Source organism: Hemitrygon akajei, chromosome 8, assembly GCF_048418815.1.
Source record: "Hemitrygon akajei chromosome 8, sHemAka1.3, whole genome shotgun sequence".
Classification (NCBI taxonomy): Eukaryota; Metazoa; Chordata; class Chondrichthyes; order Myliobatiformes; family Dasyatidae; genus Hemitrygon; species Hemitrygon akajei.
Window position 1 is genome coordinate 4,654,991 of NC_133131.1, and position 18,980 is coordinate 4,673,970.

The following is an 18,980-nucleotide window of genomic DNA, read 5'->3' on the forward strand; positions in this document are numbered from 1 at the left end:
TGAGTGAACTGGCCTCTGTGCATTGTTCTAGGTAGCAAAGCAGTCCCTCAGCCCAATCCTCCGGCTGTTGGGAAAGTAGTCGGTGTTGATGAACATTACATCAAATTGCAATGACATCATTGTCAACACTGTGGGATGATGTATCTCTGGGTAGTATATGAGGACATTATGTACTCCGATAATGAATCACACTGGATACTGGCTGATGTGACATTAAGAGCTGTACATATATATTAAAATACATGTATTAAAAAGTTAAATTTATTAAGTAGTGCAAAAAAGTTGTGAAGTAGCGTTCATGGGTTCAATCTCCACTCAGTAATCCGATGGCTGTGGGGAAGAAGCTTTTCCTGAATTGTTGAGTGTAAGGCTTCAGGCTCCTGTACCTCCACTCTGAAGGTAACAATGAGAAAAGGGCATGATCTGGGTGAAGGGGGTAATTAACGATGGATCCTTTTTGAGGCATCATTCCTTAGAGATGTCCTGGATGCTGATGGGGCTAGTGCCCACGATGGAGCTGACTGAGTTTACAACTTCCTGCAGCTTTTTTTGATCCAGTGCAGTGCCCCTCCATACCAGATGGCGATGCAGCCAAATAGAATGCACTCCACGATGCATCTGTAGAATTTTGCTATTGTCTTTGGTGACATACCAAATCTCTTCAAACTCCTGATGAAATATCGCCACTGTTGTGCTTTCATTGTAACTGCAGTGATAGTTTGGTCCCAGGATAGATCCTCAGAGATGTTGACAATCAGGAATTTGAAACTACTCACTCTTTCTAATTCTGATCCCTCTAAGAGGACTGATATGTTCCCTTTTCTTACCCTTTCTGAAGTCCACAGTCAATTCTTTGGTCTTATTGATGTTGAGTGCAAAGTTGTCGCTGTGACGCCATTCAACCAGCTGATCTATCTCTCTCCTGTATCCCTTCTCGTCCTCATCTGAAATTCTGCTAACAGTGGTTGCACCTTCAGCAAATTTATAGATAGGGACTTCCGGTAAGATGGCGATTGCTTAGCTGCTCCGAACTTTTGTTCCGTTACTGTCGCTACCTTTGCACTAAATGTCTCCATTTTATAAAGCTTAGATAGGAATTATTTCGGCATCTCTTACTTGCCTGTGAATATATCTAACCTACAATGTCTAGCAAGAGTTCTAAATCCGGGAGAAAAGAAACTACGACCTCGTCGGACGTGACGATGGAGGCGCTTGCAAATCTCCGAGACGAAATCTTAAAGGAAATTAAAACCGCTTTCAAACAGTTAGAAGACAAACTGGATCGGATCAACGATAAAGTGGACAAACATGCTGAACACTTATCTCGCATCGATTCGACTTCTGAAGCTTTAGAAAGTCGGGTTCGATACTTGGAGACTCTCTGTTCCAGCTTAGAGGAAAAATCTAATAAACTTCTTTCCAAAATGGTGGATCTCGAAAATCGCAGCAGACGCTGCAACATCAGAATTCTGGGATTACCAGAGGCAACTGAGAAGGGGTCAACCGTGAAGTTTTTCGCCGAGTTTCTCTGTGAGATATTCGGGAAGGATCTGCTTCCAAACCCGCCCGAGCTCGAACGGGCACACAGAGTTAACGTCCCCCCCCGGAATTCTGGGCACCCGTCCGCGACCAGTAATTTTGTGTTTCCATCAATACCAGGTAAAACACAGTCTGATTGTGGAGGCACGTCGCAGAGGCTCTTTTTCTTTCCAGGATACAACCATTCGCTTTGTGGAAGATTTTGCACCCCAGACCTTAAAGATGCGTGCTGAGTATAAAGGCATAATGAAAGTGCTTTTTGATCATGGTTTCAATCCTTCCTTTCGTAATCTTGCTGACCTAAGAATCAAGTTTAATACCGGGGAAATCAAGTGGTTCAAATCAGCGAGGGAAGCTGAAGCGTTTGTGGCAAGTCTTCCGGCTATCCAGTCATCTTCGGAATCTGATCGGGCCTCCTAAAATGGTGGATAAGTACTCCTCGTAGTAAAATTACTTTCTCTGGACTCGGAATTCATTTGAATCACTCAGACATTATTCACTGAAACTCTAAAGGCTGTTGACAATCTCTCCCGGGATTTGGTGTGTGTGTAATCTATTTTCACCTCTGTATAACTTTACCTACAGAGTTCTACAACTAAATCTAACTTGTTTTGGAGGTTTGAAGTCTTTAGTGAAGGCCTCCCTGTTTGTCGGTTCACAGTTCAACTGCTGATTTATTTTTCCTCTGTTTTAAATACTTATTTATTTTATCTTTTTCTTTTCTTCACCCTTTTTTTCCCACTCTCTGAATGTTTTTTTCTCCCTTCTCGGTAAACGGTTGATAAATACTCGTCTTGAATTTATAATTTTCCCCTTCCTCTTCTTTTTCTTTTTCCTTCTTACCTTTTTTTTTCCCCCTTTCTCTTACTTTATCCTTCTATAATATTTCGCGGGTAGGTTAGTTTTGGTTTTCTTCCGATTTTCTCTGTATTAAGTTGTATATCTCGGCAGAAGGTGTTCTAATCTGTAGTTATGTTTTCTAGTGCATAAACTAGTTACTGTTTGTTATAGCATTTATACGGAACTGCTGTCAATGACACAGATCTGGAAGTTGTATTTGGGTTAATTTTTTTGGTAGAGCTAGCTACTTGTTTTGGTAGCCGTCTAGTTTTGGGTTGTGTGGGTGGGGTGCGTTTTCCAGTTCCAACATTTCTTTATTGTTTAGGACATGTTTATATTTTGACCTTACGAATCTATGTTTACATCTCTGCTCCCAGACTGCTATTGTACCGCTTGATTTTTTATATGCCTGCTGCCTTTTATGCATTAGTAATTGATAATGGCTGGTGCACTTAAATTTGTGAGCTGGAATGTAAAGGGACTGAACCACCCTGTTAAAAGGAGGAAGGTATTCTCACATATTAAACAACTCAAAGCTGACATTGCTTTCCTCCAAGAAACTCATATTCGTTGTTTCGATAACTCCCGGCTTCTGTCCAAGTGGGCGGGTCAGCATTTTCATTCATCCTTTGCCGCTAAAGCTAGGGGAGTCTCCATTCTTATTAACTCAAATATTCCTTTTGAACTCCATAATAAAATATCGGACACAAATGGCCGTTTTATTATTGTTTCTGGTAAACTATATAACACTAAAGTTGCACTAGCAAACCTGTATGCCCCCAACTTTGATGATGTTAACTTTTTTGAACGGTTTTTTTCCTCACTACCAGACTTAAACTCATACTCTCTTACATTGGGTGGTGACTTTAACTGTTGGTTGGATCCTAAACTGGACCGATCGTCCTCTGTTAGCAGATCACCTACCAAATCTGCCTTAGCTATTCAGTCGTTTCTCTCTAATTTTGGTATCTCTGATATATAGCGTTTCCTCCATCCTACGGAGAGAGATTATTCCTTTTTCTCACATGTTCACCATACCTTCACTAGAATTGACTATTTCCTACTCGATAACCAACTTATCCCATTTGCCCACACTTGTGACTATCAGAGTATACTGATTTCTGACCATGCCCCAATTACCCTCTCTCTGAACTTTCCCGGTCTCCCTCAGAGGAACAAACACTGGTGGTTCGATTCAACTTTATTATCGGATGATGATTTCGTAAAATTTATTAAAGACCAGATAACCTTCTATTTTAACACTAATACATCACCTGAAGTGCCATCCCAGATTGTCTGGGATGCCATGAAAGCATATTTGAGGGGTCAAATAATCTCTTACACAGCAAATCTCAATAGAAGATCCCGTGCAGATTGAGCAGACCTCATTAACCAGATTAAAGATGTGGATCAATTATATGCCCAAACTAAGAACCCTGAATTATACAAGAAGCGCGTTGAACTCCAAACTAAATTTAACCTTCTGTCCACTCAACCTGTCGAACGTCAACTTCTCGAAAGCAAGAGCCGTTTTTACATTCATGGGGATAAGTCTGGTAAATTCCTAGCCAATCAGCTGAGGCGTTCTAAAGCCAAACAACATATTACAAAGATCCGGAAGGAGAACGGAGACTTTACATCGGATCATTTAGAAATTAATGACGCATTTAAAAATTTTTATTCTCGGCTTTATTCCTCTGAATCCCTGAATGACAATATCTCTGTGGATCAATTTTTACAGAATCTGAATATCCCCTCACTTTCATCTGATTTCAAAGCCAAACTTAATGCGCCTATATCACTAGAAGAAATATCTTTTGCAATCTCTGCACTGTCCTCAGGGAAATCTCCTGGACCTGATGGGTTCCCTGTGGAATTTTATAAATCATTCTCCTCACTTCTTTCTCCTCAGTTACTTTCAGTATTATCTGACTCGTTTAACTATGGCAAATTGCCACCCTCTTTCAATGAGGCATCTATTATTCTTCTTTTAAAAAAGGGCAAAGACCCAACAGAGTGTTCCTCGTACAGGCCGATCTCTCTGCTCAATGTTGATGTAAAGATCTTAGCTAAAGTGTTGGCTCATAGATTAGAAACCGTTATTCCCTCCATTATCTCTGACGACCAAACAGGCTTTATTAAAAACCGTCTCCCTTTTTTTAACATTCGGCGTCTATTTAATATTTTATACTCAGTTCCAACTGGGACTCCTGAATGTGTTATCTCCCTTGATGCGGAGAAAGCATTTGATCGTATAGAGTGAAACTACCTTTTTGCAGTCTTAGAAAAATTTGACCTCGGCCAAAGTTTCATCTCTTGGATCCAATTGCTGTACCTGTGTCCCACTGCTTCTGTTCTAACTAACTTTCAGAAATCCCAAGTATTCAATCTCAAACGTGGCACCCGTCAGGGATGCCCCTTAAGTCCCTTTCTCTTTGATTTGGCTATAGAACCTCTGGCGATAGCATTTCGAAAATGTCCTGAATTGACCGGGATTTGGAGAGGGGGTGTTGAGCATAAAGCCTCTCTCTATGCTGATGACCTACTACTCTTTCTCTCATATCTGTCTACATCCTTACCTCTAATGTTTTCACTTCTTGACCAGTTTAGCCAGATCTCTGGCTATAAACTCAACTTACATAAGAGTGAACTTTTCCCAATTAATAAAGAAGCACAAGAACTAATATTTCGTGATCTCCCTTTTAAAGTAGTCCATAATCAATTTACTTATCTTGGAATTACAGTCACAAGGAAGTTTAAAGATCTCTTTCGTGAAAACTTTGTCAATCTTTCATATACTACAAAACAGAGTCTGGTACAATGGTCACCTCTATCTATGTCCTTGGTAGGTCGTATCAATGTTGTCAAAATGTATGTTCTCCCCAAATTTTTATACTTATTTCAATCTATCCCAATTTTTATTCCTATATCTTTTTTTGATTCCTTAGACTCTATTATTTTGTCATATCTGTGGCAGAATAAGCGCTCTAGAATTAATAAAATCCACCTCCAAAAATCTAAAAAAGAGGGTGGCATGGCTTTACCTAACTTTCGCTTATATTACTGGGCAGCTAATATACGTTGTGCTGCCTTCTGGTCTTTCTTCCACGGTCAACCTGAGTGCCCTAACTGGGTGGCAATGGAGTTGAGCTCCACTAAAGAATTATCTATATCTGCACTTGGCTCTGCACTCCCTAGCAGTCTGCCCAGATCAATAGCTAATCCTCTGGTTAGACACACTTTGCGTATATGGGCTCAGTTCAGGAAATGCTATGGTTTCCAGGGGTTTTCCATTTCTAGCCCTGTCGCACATAATCACCTTTTTTTACCTACCACGTTCGATTCAGCATTCCATGTTTGGTACAGGAAGGGCATTAGACATTTTGAAGATCTCTTCATTGATAACCGCTTCGCTTCTTTTCAACAGCTCTCTGTTAAGTTCAACCTGCCTAACGCTCACTTTTTCAGATATCTCCAAATCCGACACTTTACTGCTCCTTTAATTCCTAACTTTCCTAAAATGCCTGCGAAAAATGCTATGGACCTATTTCTCTCCATTAATCCACTAGGTAAAGGTTTAATTTCAATTATCCAAGATAAACTAGCAGCCTTACGACGGGCCTCTGTGGATAAAATTAAAATGGCCTGGGAGCAGTATTTAAATATCTCCTTATCCGAGGAAAGCTGGGACTCAGTTCTCAAATCGGTTAACTCAACCTCTCTTTGTGCTCGCCATTGTCTCTTACAGTTTAAGATTGTTCATAGAGCCCATATGTCTAAATCTAAACTATCTCGATTCTACCCTGGCATTAGTCCGCTCTGTAATAAATGCAAGAGGGGCGTGGCCTCTCTCATCCATATGTACTGGTTCTGTCCTAGCTTGGAGAAATTCTGGAAAGATGTCTTCACTACACTATCGGGTATTCTGAATCAGCACCTAGAACCTAACCCCTTAATTGCTCTGTTCGGTTTTTGGGGCGAGACAGATTTATGTCTGGGTCCGACCAAATGCCGAATACTATCCTTTGCCTCTCTCCTGGCGAGACGCTTGATCCTCCTTAGATGGAGAGATGTTGCCCCGCCCACTCATGCGCAATGGCTTAACGACATTATGGCCTGCTTGGACCTCGAAAAAATTCATTATTCAGTTCTCAATTCGGATTTAAAGTTCCATAAGATCTGGGGGCCTTTTATCGAGTACTTTCATAACCTTCCTCTTGACTAGGGTTTTTTTTCTCTTTTCGGTCCCTTGCTTTCAGCTCCCTTTTTTTTTCTGGTAGTAGGCATTATTATCCTCTGTTGCTAAGTGTATTCACAGTCTGGGAGTTTGACTGTCCGGACTTATACTCTCTATATTGTGTGGTGGTTGGTCTGGAATTGTTGTTATTTTTTCTTGTGTTGTGGGGCTTGGGGAGGACACTAAGCTCACTTGTCTTTAATTTAGGTGCTTTTTTGTTAAATTCTCTTCCTTTGTAGCATATTGTTATTGTATGCTTAACCTTGCTCTGTATTAATGCTCCTCACTGGGATTTGGGGTTTTTAATTTTGTAAAATGTTTTGAAAAACTAATTAAAAAATTTTAAAAAAAAATTATAGATAGGGTAGTAAAGAGAGCTTTTGGTACATCAGCCTTTATAAATCAAAGTATGGAGTCTAAGAGTTGGAATGTTATGGTGAGATTGTATAAGGCATTGGTGAGGCTGAATTTGGAGTATTGTGTGCAGTTTTGGTCACTGAATTACAGGAGGGATATTAATACAGTTGAAAGAGCGCAGAGAAGGTTTACAAGGATGTTGCCAGGACTTGAGAAACTGAGTTACAGAGAAAGGTTGAATAGGTAAGGACTTTATTCCCTGGAGCGTAGAAGAATGAGGGGAGACTTGATAGAGGTATATAAAATTATGATAGGTATAGGTAGAGTGAATGCAAGCAGGCTTTTTCCACTGAGGCTAGGGGAGAAAAACCAGAGGACATGGTTAAAGGTGAAGGGAGAAAAGTTTAAAGGGAACATTAGAAGGGGCTTCTTCACACAGAGAGTGGTGGGAGTGTGGAATGAGCTGCCAGAAGAAGTGGTAAATGCAGGTTCACTTTTAACATTTAAGAAAAACTTGGACAGGTACATGGATGAGAGGGGTATGGAGGGATATGGGCCGGGTGCAGTTCAGTGGGACTAGGCAGAAAAGTGGTTCGGCACAGCCAAGGAGGGCCAAATGTGCTGTAATGTTCTGTGCTGTAATATTCTATGGTGCTATGGCCTTTGAGCTGTGTCTAGGCACACAGTCATGGGTGTAGAGAGAGTACGGCAGTAGGCTAAGTACATATCCTTGAGGTGTGCCAGGGAGGTGGAGATGTTATTTCTGATCTGCACAGTCTGTGGTCTTCCGGTGAAGAAGTCGAAGATCCAGTTGCAGAGGGAGGTACAGAGGTCCATGTTTTGGAGTTTTTCCAATCAGGACTGTAGGAATGATTGAATTAAACACTGTTTAACAAGATCAGACCAGATTATACAGATTATATTTCTTTTTTAAAAGGTGCTTTCTGATTTGGAGATATCTAAAGAAATGGGCATTAGGCAGATTGAATTTAGCAGAGAGCTGTTGAAAGGATGCGAAGCGATTATCGATAAAAAGATCTTCAAAATGTCTAATGTCCTTCCTATACCAATCATAGAATGTTGAGTCATACATAGGTAAAAAAAAGATGATTATGTAAGATAGGACTAGAAAGGGAAAAACCATAAAAACCATAAAATTTCCTAAACTGGGCCCATATTCGCAAAGTATGTCTAACAAGAGGATTAACAATTAGTCTAGACAAACTACTAGGGAGTACAGAACCAAGAAGTGCAGAAATAGATAGATCTTTAGTGGAATTTAGCTCCATTGCTACCCAATTAGGGCACTCAGATTGGCTATGAAAAGAAAGACCAAAAGATAGTGCAACGAATGTTAGCTGCCCAGTAGTATAAACGAAAATTAGGTAAGGCCATGCCACCCTCTTTTTTAGATTTTTGAAGATAAACTTTATTAATTCTAGAATGCTTATTCTTCCACAGATAGGACAAAATAATAAGAGTCTAAGGAATCAAAAAAGGTTCTAGAAATAAAAATTGGGTTAGATTGAAATAAATATAAAAATTTAGGGAGAACGTACATTTTAACAACATTAATACGACCTACCAAGGACATAGAAAGAGGTGACCATTGTGACAGACTCTGTTTTGTAGTGTATAAAAGATCGGCAAAATTTTCACGAAAAAGATCTTTAAACTTCCTTGTAACTGTAATACCAAGGTAAGTAAATTGATTATGAACTACTTTAAAGGGGAGGTCACGAAATGCTAATACTTGTGCTTCTTTATTAATTGGGAAAAGTTCACTCTTATGTAAATTAAGTTTATAGCCAGAAAACTGGCTAAATTGATCAAGAAGTGAAAACATTGGAGGTAAGGATGTGGACGGATTTGAAAGAAAAAGTAATAGATCATCAGCATAAAGAGAAACTTTATGCTCAACAGCCCCCCCCCCCCTCCAAATCCCAGTCAATTCAGGACAGCTTCGGAATGCTATCGCCAAAGGTTCTACAGCCAAATCAAAAAGAAAGGGACTTAAAGGACATCCTTGACGGGTGCCACATTTGAGGTTAAATAACTGGGATTGCTGAGAATTAGTCAAAACAGAGGCGGTAGGACATAGATACAGCAATTTGATCCAAGAGATAAAACTTTGACCAAAGTCAAATTTTTCTAAAACTGCAAAGAGGTAGTTCCACTCTATACAATCAAATGCTTTCTCCGCATCGAGAGAAATAACGCATTCAGGAATCCCAGTTGAAGGTGAATATAAAATATTAAATAAACGCCGTATGTTTAAAAAAAGGAAGACAGTTTTTAATAAAACCAGTTTGATCATCAGAAATAGAGGATATAACAGTTTCTAATCTATGAGCCAAGACTTTGGCCAAGATTTTAACATCAACATTAAGCAAAGAGATCGGCCTGTATGAGGAACACTCTGATGGGTCTTTACCCTTTTTAAATAAAAGAATAATACATGCCTCATTAAATGAGGGTGGCAATTTACCATAGTTAAACGAGTCAGATAGTACTGAGAGTAACTGAGGAGAAAGAAGTGAAGAGAATGATTTATAAAATTCTACGGGGAACCCATCAGGTCCAGGAGATTTGCCTGAAGACAGTGCAGAAATTGCAAAAGATATTTCTTCTGATGATATAGGCTCATTAAGTTTTGCTTTAAAATCAGATGAAAGCGAAGGAATATTCAGATTATTTAAAAGATCAACAGAAATATTCTCATTCAGAGATTCAGAGGAATAAAGCCGAGAGTAAAAATTTTTAAATACGTCATTGATTTCTAAGTGATCCGATGTAATATCCCCATTCTCCTTCCGGATCTTTGTGATATGTTGTTTAGCTTTAGAACGCCTCAACTGATTAACTAGAAATTTACCAGATTTGTCACCGTGAATATAAAAGCGACTCTTACTTTCAAGAAGTTGGCGTTCAACAGGTTGAGTAGAAAGAAGTTCAAATTTAGTTTGAAGTTCTACACGCTTCTTATATAATTCAGGGTTATTAGTTTGAGCATACAATTGATCTAATTCTTTAATCTGATTAATTAGGTCTAATCGATCTATACCGGACTTTCTATTAAGATTTGCTGTATATGAGATTATTTGACCCCTCAAATATGCTTTCATGGCATCCCAGACAATCTGGGATGACATTTCAGATGATGTATTAGTGTTAAAATAAAAATTTATCTGATCCTTAATAAATTTTAGAAAATCATCGTCTGATAATAAAGTCGGGTTAAAACGCCAATGTTTATTCCTCTGAGGGAGACCAGGAAAATTTAGAGACAAAGTAATTGGAGCATGATCAGAAATCAGTATACTCTGATAATCACAAGAATGGACAAATGAAATAAGTTGATTATCAATTAAAAAATGGTCAATTCTAGTAAAGGTATGGTGAACATGTGAAAAAAAGGAATAATCTCTCTCAGTAGGATGAAGGAAATGCCATATATCAGAGATACCATAATTAGAAAGAAAAGAGTGAATAGCTAAAGCAGATTTAGTAGGTGATCTAGTAACAGGGGACGATCGATCCAAATTGGGATCTAACCAACAATTAAAGTCGCCACCCAGTATTACAGAATATGAATTTAAATCTGGTAGTGAGGAGAAAAAACGTTCAAAATTGGGAGCATACAGGTTTGCTAGTACAACTTTATTATATAATTTACCAGAAACGATAATAAAATGGCCATTTGTGTCAGATATCTTATTATGGAGTTCAAAAGGAATATTTGAATTAATAAGGATGGAAACCCCTCTAGCTTTGGCGGGGAAGGATGAATGAAAATGCTGACCCACCCACTTTGACAAAAGCCGAGAATTATCAAAATGACTAATTATCAAAACTTTATCAATCCTTTAATTCCTAACTTCCCTGAAATGCCCGAGAAAAATGCTATGGATTTCTTTCTTTCTATTAATCCACTGGGTAAAGGCTTAATATCATTTATCAGTGATAAATTAGTATCCTTACGGCGTGCCCCTGTGGATAAAATTAGAATGGCTTGGGAGCATGACTTAAATATCCCTTTATCTGATGAGATTTGGGACTCGATTCTCAAATCGGTTAATTCAACCTCTCTTTGTGCTCGCCATTGCCTTTTACAGTTTAAGATTGTTCATAGAGTCCATATGTCCAAATCTAAATTATCTCGATTTTACCCTAATATTAGTCCTCTTTGTGATAAATGCAAAAGTGGCAAGGCTTCTCTTATTCATATGTACTGGTCCTGTCCTAGCTTAGAGAAATTTTGGAAAGATGTTTTTATAACTTTATCCTGTATTCTGAATCACCCCTTAGAACCTAACCCTTTAAATGCTCTGTTTGGTTTCTTGGGTGAGACAGATATACGCTTGAGTTCGACTAAATGTCGAATATTATCTTTTGCTTCTCTCCTGGCTAATCTTAGATGGAGAGATGTTGCCCCGCCCATGCATGCTCAATGGGTTAACGATATCATGTTCTGTTTAAACCTTGAAAAAAACCATTATTCAATTCTTAATTCGGATATAAAGTTTCATAAGGTCTGGGGACCTTTTATTGAGTATTTTCATAATTTTCCTCTTAATTAAGTTTTTTTTTCAGTCCCTTGCTTTCAGCTCTTTTTTTTGGTAGTAGGCATTATTATCTTCTGTTTTCAAGTGTATTTACAGTTTTGGGGGTTTGAATGTTCTGATTTATATTTTCTACATTTTGTCTTGGTTGGTCTGGAGTTTTTTTGTTGTGGGGCTTGGGGAGGATACTTCAATTTGGGTGCTTTCTCAATTATCTTATTTTGTATTACATAAACCATATAACAATTACAGCACGGAAACAGGCCATTCCGGCCCTCCTAGTCCGTGCCGAACTCTTAATCTCACCTAGTCCCACCTACCCGCACTCAGCCCATAACCCTCCACTCCTTTCCTGTCCATATACCTATCCAATTTTACCTTAAATGACACAACTGAACTGGCCTCTACTACTTCTACAGGAAGCTGCAATTACTATTGTATGTTTATCTTGCACTGTACTAATTTTCTACTTTGTTTTGGGGGGTTTTTTATTTGTAGTGTTGTAGAAAATGCATTTAAAAAATCAATTAAAAAAATAAAAAATAATTTTAAAAAAAGGTGTTTTCTAAGATATTTTGGTGAGCACCTACATAATTGCGCAGTGAGGCTCATTGGGGTGAAAGGGTCTGTGACCACGTTGTATCTCCAAATGAAAGAGGAATCATGGCAGATTATTGTATCAAAACTGACAATGAGAGAGTTCGACATGGTTTATTTGTGAATAGTGGGTTATAAACAAGAACTCATGGGAAATAAACTGACTTTATAGAGCATTAGAGTAATACAGCACGAAGAGGCCCTTCAGCCCATCTCACCCATGATAGGTCCAGTCATTCTGGATTGGCTACATCTCCTCCACAATCCATCAGCAAAGATGCACCACAAGGCTGTGTGCTTAGCCCCCTGCTCTACTTGCTTTACACTTTGACTGTGAGGATAAGCACAGCTCCAAGTTTGCTGATGTCGCCAGTATTGCAGGCCATATCAAAGGTAGTGATGAATCAGCATATAGGAGGGAGACTGAAAATCTGGCTGAGTGGTGTCATAACAACAACCTCTTACTCAATGTCAGCAAGACCAGGGAAATGATTATTGACTTCAGGAGGAGAAACTGGAGGTCTATGAGCCAGTCCTCATCGGGGGATCAGAGGTGGAGAGGGTCAGCATCTTTAAATTTCTCAGTGTTATTATTTCCAAGGATCTGTCCTGGGTTCAGCACATAAGTGCAATTAGGAAGAAAGCACAGCAGCACCTCTACTTTCTTAGAAATTTGTGAAGATTTGGCATAACACCTAAAACTTTGACAAACTTCTCTAGATGTGCAATGGAGAGTATATTGACTGGTTGCATCACAGCCGTTTGGAAACACCAGTGCCCTTGAATGGAAAATCCTACAAAAAGCAGTGGATATAGCCCGGTCCATCATGAGTAAAGCCCTCCCTCCATTGAGAATATCAACACAGAGCACTGTTGCTGGACAGCAGCATCCATAATCAAGGACCCCCACCACCCACATTTGTGTAGCCATAAGAATGTTTGTCTGTTTATTTTATTTTGGGTAAAATTCTCCAAGCTTCACAGGGAAGGTGTCTCTTCCCTTTGAGATTCTCTCAGTCACACAAAGCTTTTCCTGTTTTGTCCTGCTCTGCATTGCCAGTCAGCTGACTCAAGGCAACTCGCAAACAATACTTTACTTACCTCAGAATCACGGGTCCAGCCTCAGCCATGACTCCTCTCGCCACAGACACCTCCTTTTATAAGCTGCCATAGTAACCTAGCGGTTAGCACCACACTACTGCAGCTCGGAGGATCGGAGTTCCCATTTCAATTCCACTGCCGCCCGTAAGGAGTTTTTTTACATTGTTCCCGTGACTGCGTGGGATTTCTCTGGGTGCTCCAGTTTGCTCCACATTCCAAAGATGTACCAGTGAGTAGGTTAACTGGTCATTGTAAATTGTTCTGTGATTAGACGAGGGTTAATCGCAGGGTTGCTGTTTGGTAGGCTCGTTGGTTAGAAGGATCTGTTCCTTGCTATATCTCTAAATAAATAAGTGAAGCCTCCACAAACCCTCCCCTGAACCAAGCCTTTAATGAACCCATTCCACTGTCCATCAATACCACAGGCATTTTGGTCTATCACTTTTTGGGATGTCCCATGTCCTTCAGTGTTCCAGAGTTTCATCTGCAACTTCAGCTGATTTCCAGCAAAGTACATTTCGGAGATGGACAGGTGTTGTGTAGATCAGTGCTGGATACTAGATGCAATGACAAGTCATATAAAAACTTCTATACATGAACCAACTGGGTGTTTAATTAGACATTCAGCACGGTAACAGACTCTTCCAGCCCAACGAGCCTGCATGACCCAGTTACATCCTTGTGACCAGTTAACCTACTGACCCATACAGCTTTGGAATGCAGGAGGAAACCGCAGCACCTCAGGGAAATGCAGAAGGTCACGGGAGAGCATACAAACACCTTGTGAACAGTGGTGGGAATTGAACCTGGGTCACTGGCACTGTCATGGCTATACAATACTGTGCAGCGTTATTGAGTTTGATTTTCCAGTACATGTTTTAATTGAATTTACTGTTTTGCTTCTTGTTTTTCTTTTACAAATCATCTGATAGAAACGCCCCCTCTCTATTCCTGCTACCATTACATACATCAGTGGACCCGTGGCACTGGGATGAAGCGCCTAGCCAGTGAGAATGACACCACTGCTGAAACCACACTGAGCGCTGACACAGACGAGGTTTTCATTGACGATGAAGAGCTGGGCGATTCCTGCTCTTCCCTGGGGCAGTCCGCAGTGGCCAAGGGCATCACTAAACGTCAGAAGAGGGCAGCTCGTCAGTATCACTTCCGTGAGAATGATGGCTCGAAAACCAAGGTGCCCATGGACTCCTTTTACCCAAAAGGTGTTCAAATGTCACAGAAAACAACTGTCCGATCACACCAGAAGATGGAAAAGTAAGTAGTAATGTAATAATAATAATAATAATAATAAAGGACACCATCCCTCACTGTAAATACAAGCCTGATCGAGGTTTAGAGTCAGAGTCCCACAAATTATATTACCACCAATCCCTTATTACAGATAGAACGATCCATAGTAATACAGGATAAACAAGCAAGGACAACTTTCTTAACAGATATAGCCATTCCCAAAGCACATAACATGCAGGAATCAATAAGTGCAAAACACCAGAAATAGGCTGAATTAAAAGAGGAAATTGAAAGACTTTGGACAATGTATACTTTGGGTATACATTGTCCCAATAATAATATCTACAACTGGTATCATCCCACAGTCACTACGCAACAGCATTAAACAATTAAGGCTACACAATAATATCAATGCAAATCTCCAGAAAGCCACAATACCAAGCGCCACTAGAATAGTCCAAAAGTTCCTAGCAATTGAGAAATGAGTGTGCTTGGCCATGCCCAATCCCTCAGGATTTACCAGCTTGAGCTGAGAGAAAATAAAAATACTAATTTATTTATAGCAACACACACAAAATGCTGGTGGAACGCAGCAGGCCAGGCAGCATCTATAGGAAGTAGTACAGTCGACATTTCGGGCCAAGACCCTTCATCAGGACTCAATTTATTTATAGAGCACTTTTCACACAGACAATATAGTTTCAAGTAATGATGCAACCTGTCAGAATACTTCCCAAGGTACACCTATAGAAGTTTTCCAGTGTTTCAGTTAACAAACCAAATCTCTTCAAACTCCTAATGAAACATAACCGTGGCCTTGCCTTCTTTATAGCTGTATTGATATGCTGGGACCAGGTTAGATCCTCAGAGATCTTGACACCCAGGAACTTGAAACTGCTCACTCTCTCCTCTTCTGATCCTTCTATGAGGATTGGTTCATGTTCCCTTGTCCTATCCTTCCTGAAGTCCATAATCAGCTCTTTAGACTTACTGACATTGAGTGCAAGGTTGTTGCTGTGACACCACTCAAATAGCTGGCATATCTCGCTCCTGTACGCCCTCTCATCTCCATCTGAGATTCTACCAACAATGATTGTATTGTCAGCAAATTTAGGTATTTGAGTTATACCTAGCCACACAGTCATGGGTATAGAGAGAGTAGAGCAGTGGGCTAAGCACACATCCCCGAGGTGCACCAGTGTTGTCCGTGGGATGGAGATGTCATTCCAATCCACACAGACTGTGGTCTTCTGATTAGGAAGTCGAGGATCCAGTTGCAGAAAGAGGTACTGAGGCCCAGGATCTGTAGCTTATTGATCAAGACTGTGGGAATGATGCTGTTAAACGCTAAGCGATAGTTAACGAACAGCATCCTGACATAGGCGTTTGTATTGACCAGCTGATCTAAGGCTGTGTGAAGAACCATTGAGAATGCACCTGCCTTAGATCTATAGTGGCGATAGGCAAATTGCAGAGGGTCCAGTGGACCATTGATGCGACCAGTGCAAGAAGACCCGAGAGTTGAGCAGGATTATAAAACAAAAGTGATTCGGTGACTTATTCTGGTCCCAGATCATTGAGAGTTTTAGAAACAGAAACAGAACTTTACAATCAATTCTAAAAAATACGGGAAGCCAATACAGAGCAGCTAGTAGGGAAGTGATACATTCCCTCATCCTGGTTTAAGTTAAAAATGGACAGGGTTTTACCAACAGCAGAGGAGAATGAGATCACCAGTTAGTTTAATGGTTTATAATTGTCACACAAACTGAGATACAGTAGTGAAAAGCCCAAATGTCGACTGTATACTTACCTCCTTAGATGCTGCCCAACCTGCAGAGTTACTCCAGCATTTTGTTTGCGTTGCTCTGGATTTACAGCAGAATCTCGTGTCTATGAAGGGTTTTATATAACTAATTTATGGTTATTGATCGAAGATGCTCAGTAGAGACAACATTCATAAGAAAGACAAATTAAACACAGGAAAAAATAGAATTAGAACAGAAAACAAAGTCTATTTTAGTACAAAGTATTCAAAGTAAAAATATCCGATTCCTTCTTCAGCCCTTTCCCTCTTCCACCCATCACCTCCCATCTTCTTTCTTCTTCCCCCTCCCTCACTCACCCACCGACCGTCCCACTCACCTGGTCTCACCTATCACCTTCCAGCTTGTACTCCTCCCCCTACCCCACCACCTTCTTATTCTGGCTTCTTCCCCTTTCCTTTCCAGTCCTGATGCAGGGCCTTAGCCCAAAACATTGACAGGTTATTCCTCTGCATAGATGCTGAGTTTATCCATTATTTTGAGTGCGTGTGCAGCCAACACCTTTTATTTATTTATTGACATGCATTGCAGAATAAACCCTCAGAGCCGTGCTGTCCAGCAATCCCCCGATTTAACTCTAGCCTAATTACGGGACAATTTACAATGACCAATCAATCTACAAACTGGTATATCTTTGGACTGTGGGAGGAAACTGGAGCACCAAGAGGAAACCCACGCAGTCACAGGGATATGTGCAAACTCCTTACAGACAGCAGCAGGAATTGAACCCAGGTCGCAGGTACCGTAGAACGTTGAGTTAACCATTACACTAATGTGCCTCCCCTGTTTGTGTGTCAGAAGGAACTTGAGGTCCATATCCTCAGACCCCTCAGAGAAGTTGACAGGGCGGTTAAGAAGGCATATGGTGTGTTGGCCTTCATTAGCTCGAGGATTGGGTTCAGGAGCCGCAAAGTAATGTTGCAGCTCTATAAAACTCTGGGTTAGACCACACTTGGAATATCGTGTTTAGTTCTGGTCGCCTCATTATAGGAAGGACGTGGAAGCTTTGGAGAGGGTGCTGCTAGCTACGTCATTGCTAGGGGTGTTGGAAGAGGGAATTCATCAGGGAACTCTGCCTTCAAGTTTGAGCTTTCAAAGTGAATCACTACATTTTTACTGATTGATCATGCAGGGATTTGAAAGCAAAAATAATATTTAAAAGCACTGAGGGGTTGCTGGACCAGAAGCCAGTTTTATAAAACATCGCTTGTTGTTATCAGGAGCCAGTCCCTGGATTTGGACAAGGGCAAAGAGTGGAATTCAGTGCCCGGTCTGTACGACCGACATTGGCTGTTCGAAGTGGTGTCCAAAGGTGACGCGTCCGCATTTGATGGATTCCTACAGTACCTGATCCAAAACAACAAACGTCTTACTGACTGGGAATTCAGAGGTATGCTCCGCACCGGGTTCCCTTCTCATCTGAGTCCACACCAGGTGTCAATGTGCACATTTCTAGAGCAACTTGTACGTCCCCAGAGAGTTCCATGGTGATTTAAAGCCAATAAAATAACTATAAAGATCTGTTTCTGATGAAGTAGACAGAGCATTCCTTTCGTACTGCCTACTCCCACAGTGACACTCCCTCATCACCCCATCCTCTATGACAGCCCGTCCGCAACACCTCCTTACAGCCCCTCCCAGAATACGGCAATTCCCTCATCACCCCTCCCCTGTGTAATGCTCTCTCTCTCTCTCTCTCTCTCTCTCACACATGAACGGGGGTGATTGGCTGTGCTACTGGATTTTTAATGAAGAACTGAAGTCACAATATCAGGATCACATCTGTCCTGTAATGCAGTCTCACGGGGTGGGGGGGAGGAGGGGCAAAACAGATCGAGGGATATTGGGATCCGTGTGGACTCCAACACCAGTAGATGGAACAACGAATTCTGTGACCGGCTCTCCATTGGGCAGGCACTGGGGTCTGTTTTGGTGGATGGAGTTATAGTGTAGGGGAGGCCTGGTGTACAATTAGAGGCTGTGTAAAGGTAGCTGTTGCTCAACACAGCTTATAGAGGGATCTAGGAGTCAGGTTCTCTGGAAGTGACTACGCAAGTGTATGGTATGTGTGGCTTCACTGGTAGGGGTGCTGAGTATGTCAGTAAGGAGTTTTATCTGTTCAAAGTACATCTATTATTAAAATTTACAACCTTGAGATTCATCTCCTAACAGGCAGCCACAAAACAAAGAAACCCAAAATAACCCCCAAAAAATGACCATCAAACATCCCGATGTGCAGAGAGCAAAAAAACAACAAATATTACAAACAATAACCGTAGGCAAATAGCATTCTGAACTGAAGTCCACAAAGAGAGTCCGAGACACCTAGTTCAGCGCAGGGCCAAGTAAATGTCAAAGAGCAGCGAGTTAAACCAGCCCATCCCTCACCTCAGGCCCCAATACCCTGACCTGGCATCTAAATCATCATCCACTGCAATAAGCTCAGGGGCCTGGACCCCGCTGGCTCAAACTCAGTCCTGCCACATTGAATTGCCTTCAGGTCCAAAGGGAAGTTACAGGCTATTGCTTGTGATGATCATTTACCAGAAAATGAGTGATTAACAAAGTGTTTAGCTGTTTTCCTTGTTTCATCAGCCACCAGCCAGAAGTTGCTGAGATTCACTAGCACCATCTGAAACTTTAATCAGACCGTACTTAGCATATTGTACG

At 40.7% G+C, this 18,980-nt stretch overlaps 1 protein-coding gene across 5 annotated transcripts in view; it reads left to right on the forward strand.

The window, feature by feature from the left end:
* Window positions 1-18,980, forward strand: part of LOC140731576 (transient receptor potential cation channel subfamily V member 1-like) — a 65,766-nt gene that overhangs the window by 13,738 nt on the left and 33,048 nt on the right. For all 5 annotated transcript variants that reach the window (XM_073053104.1, XM_073053105.1, XM_073053103.1 and 2 more), the window contains exons 2-3: window positions 14,166-14,508; window positions 17,531-17,700. In XM_073053104.1, the coding sequence (XP_072909205.1) occupies window positions 14,225-14,508; window positions 17,531-17,700 (454 nt within the window). In that variant the 5' untranslated portion in view covers window positions 14,166-14,224. The remainder of the gene's footprint in view (window positions 1-14,165; window positions 14,509-17,530; window positions 17,701-18,980) is intronic.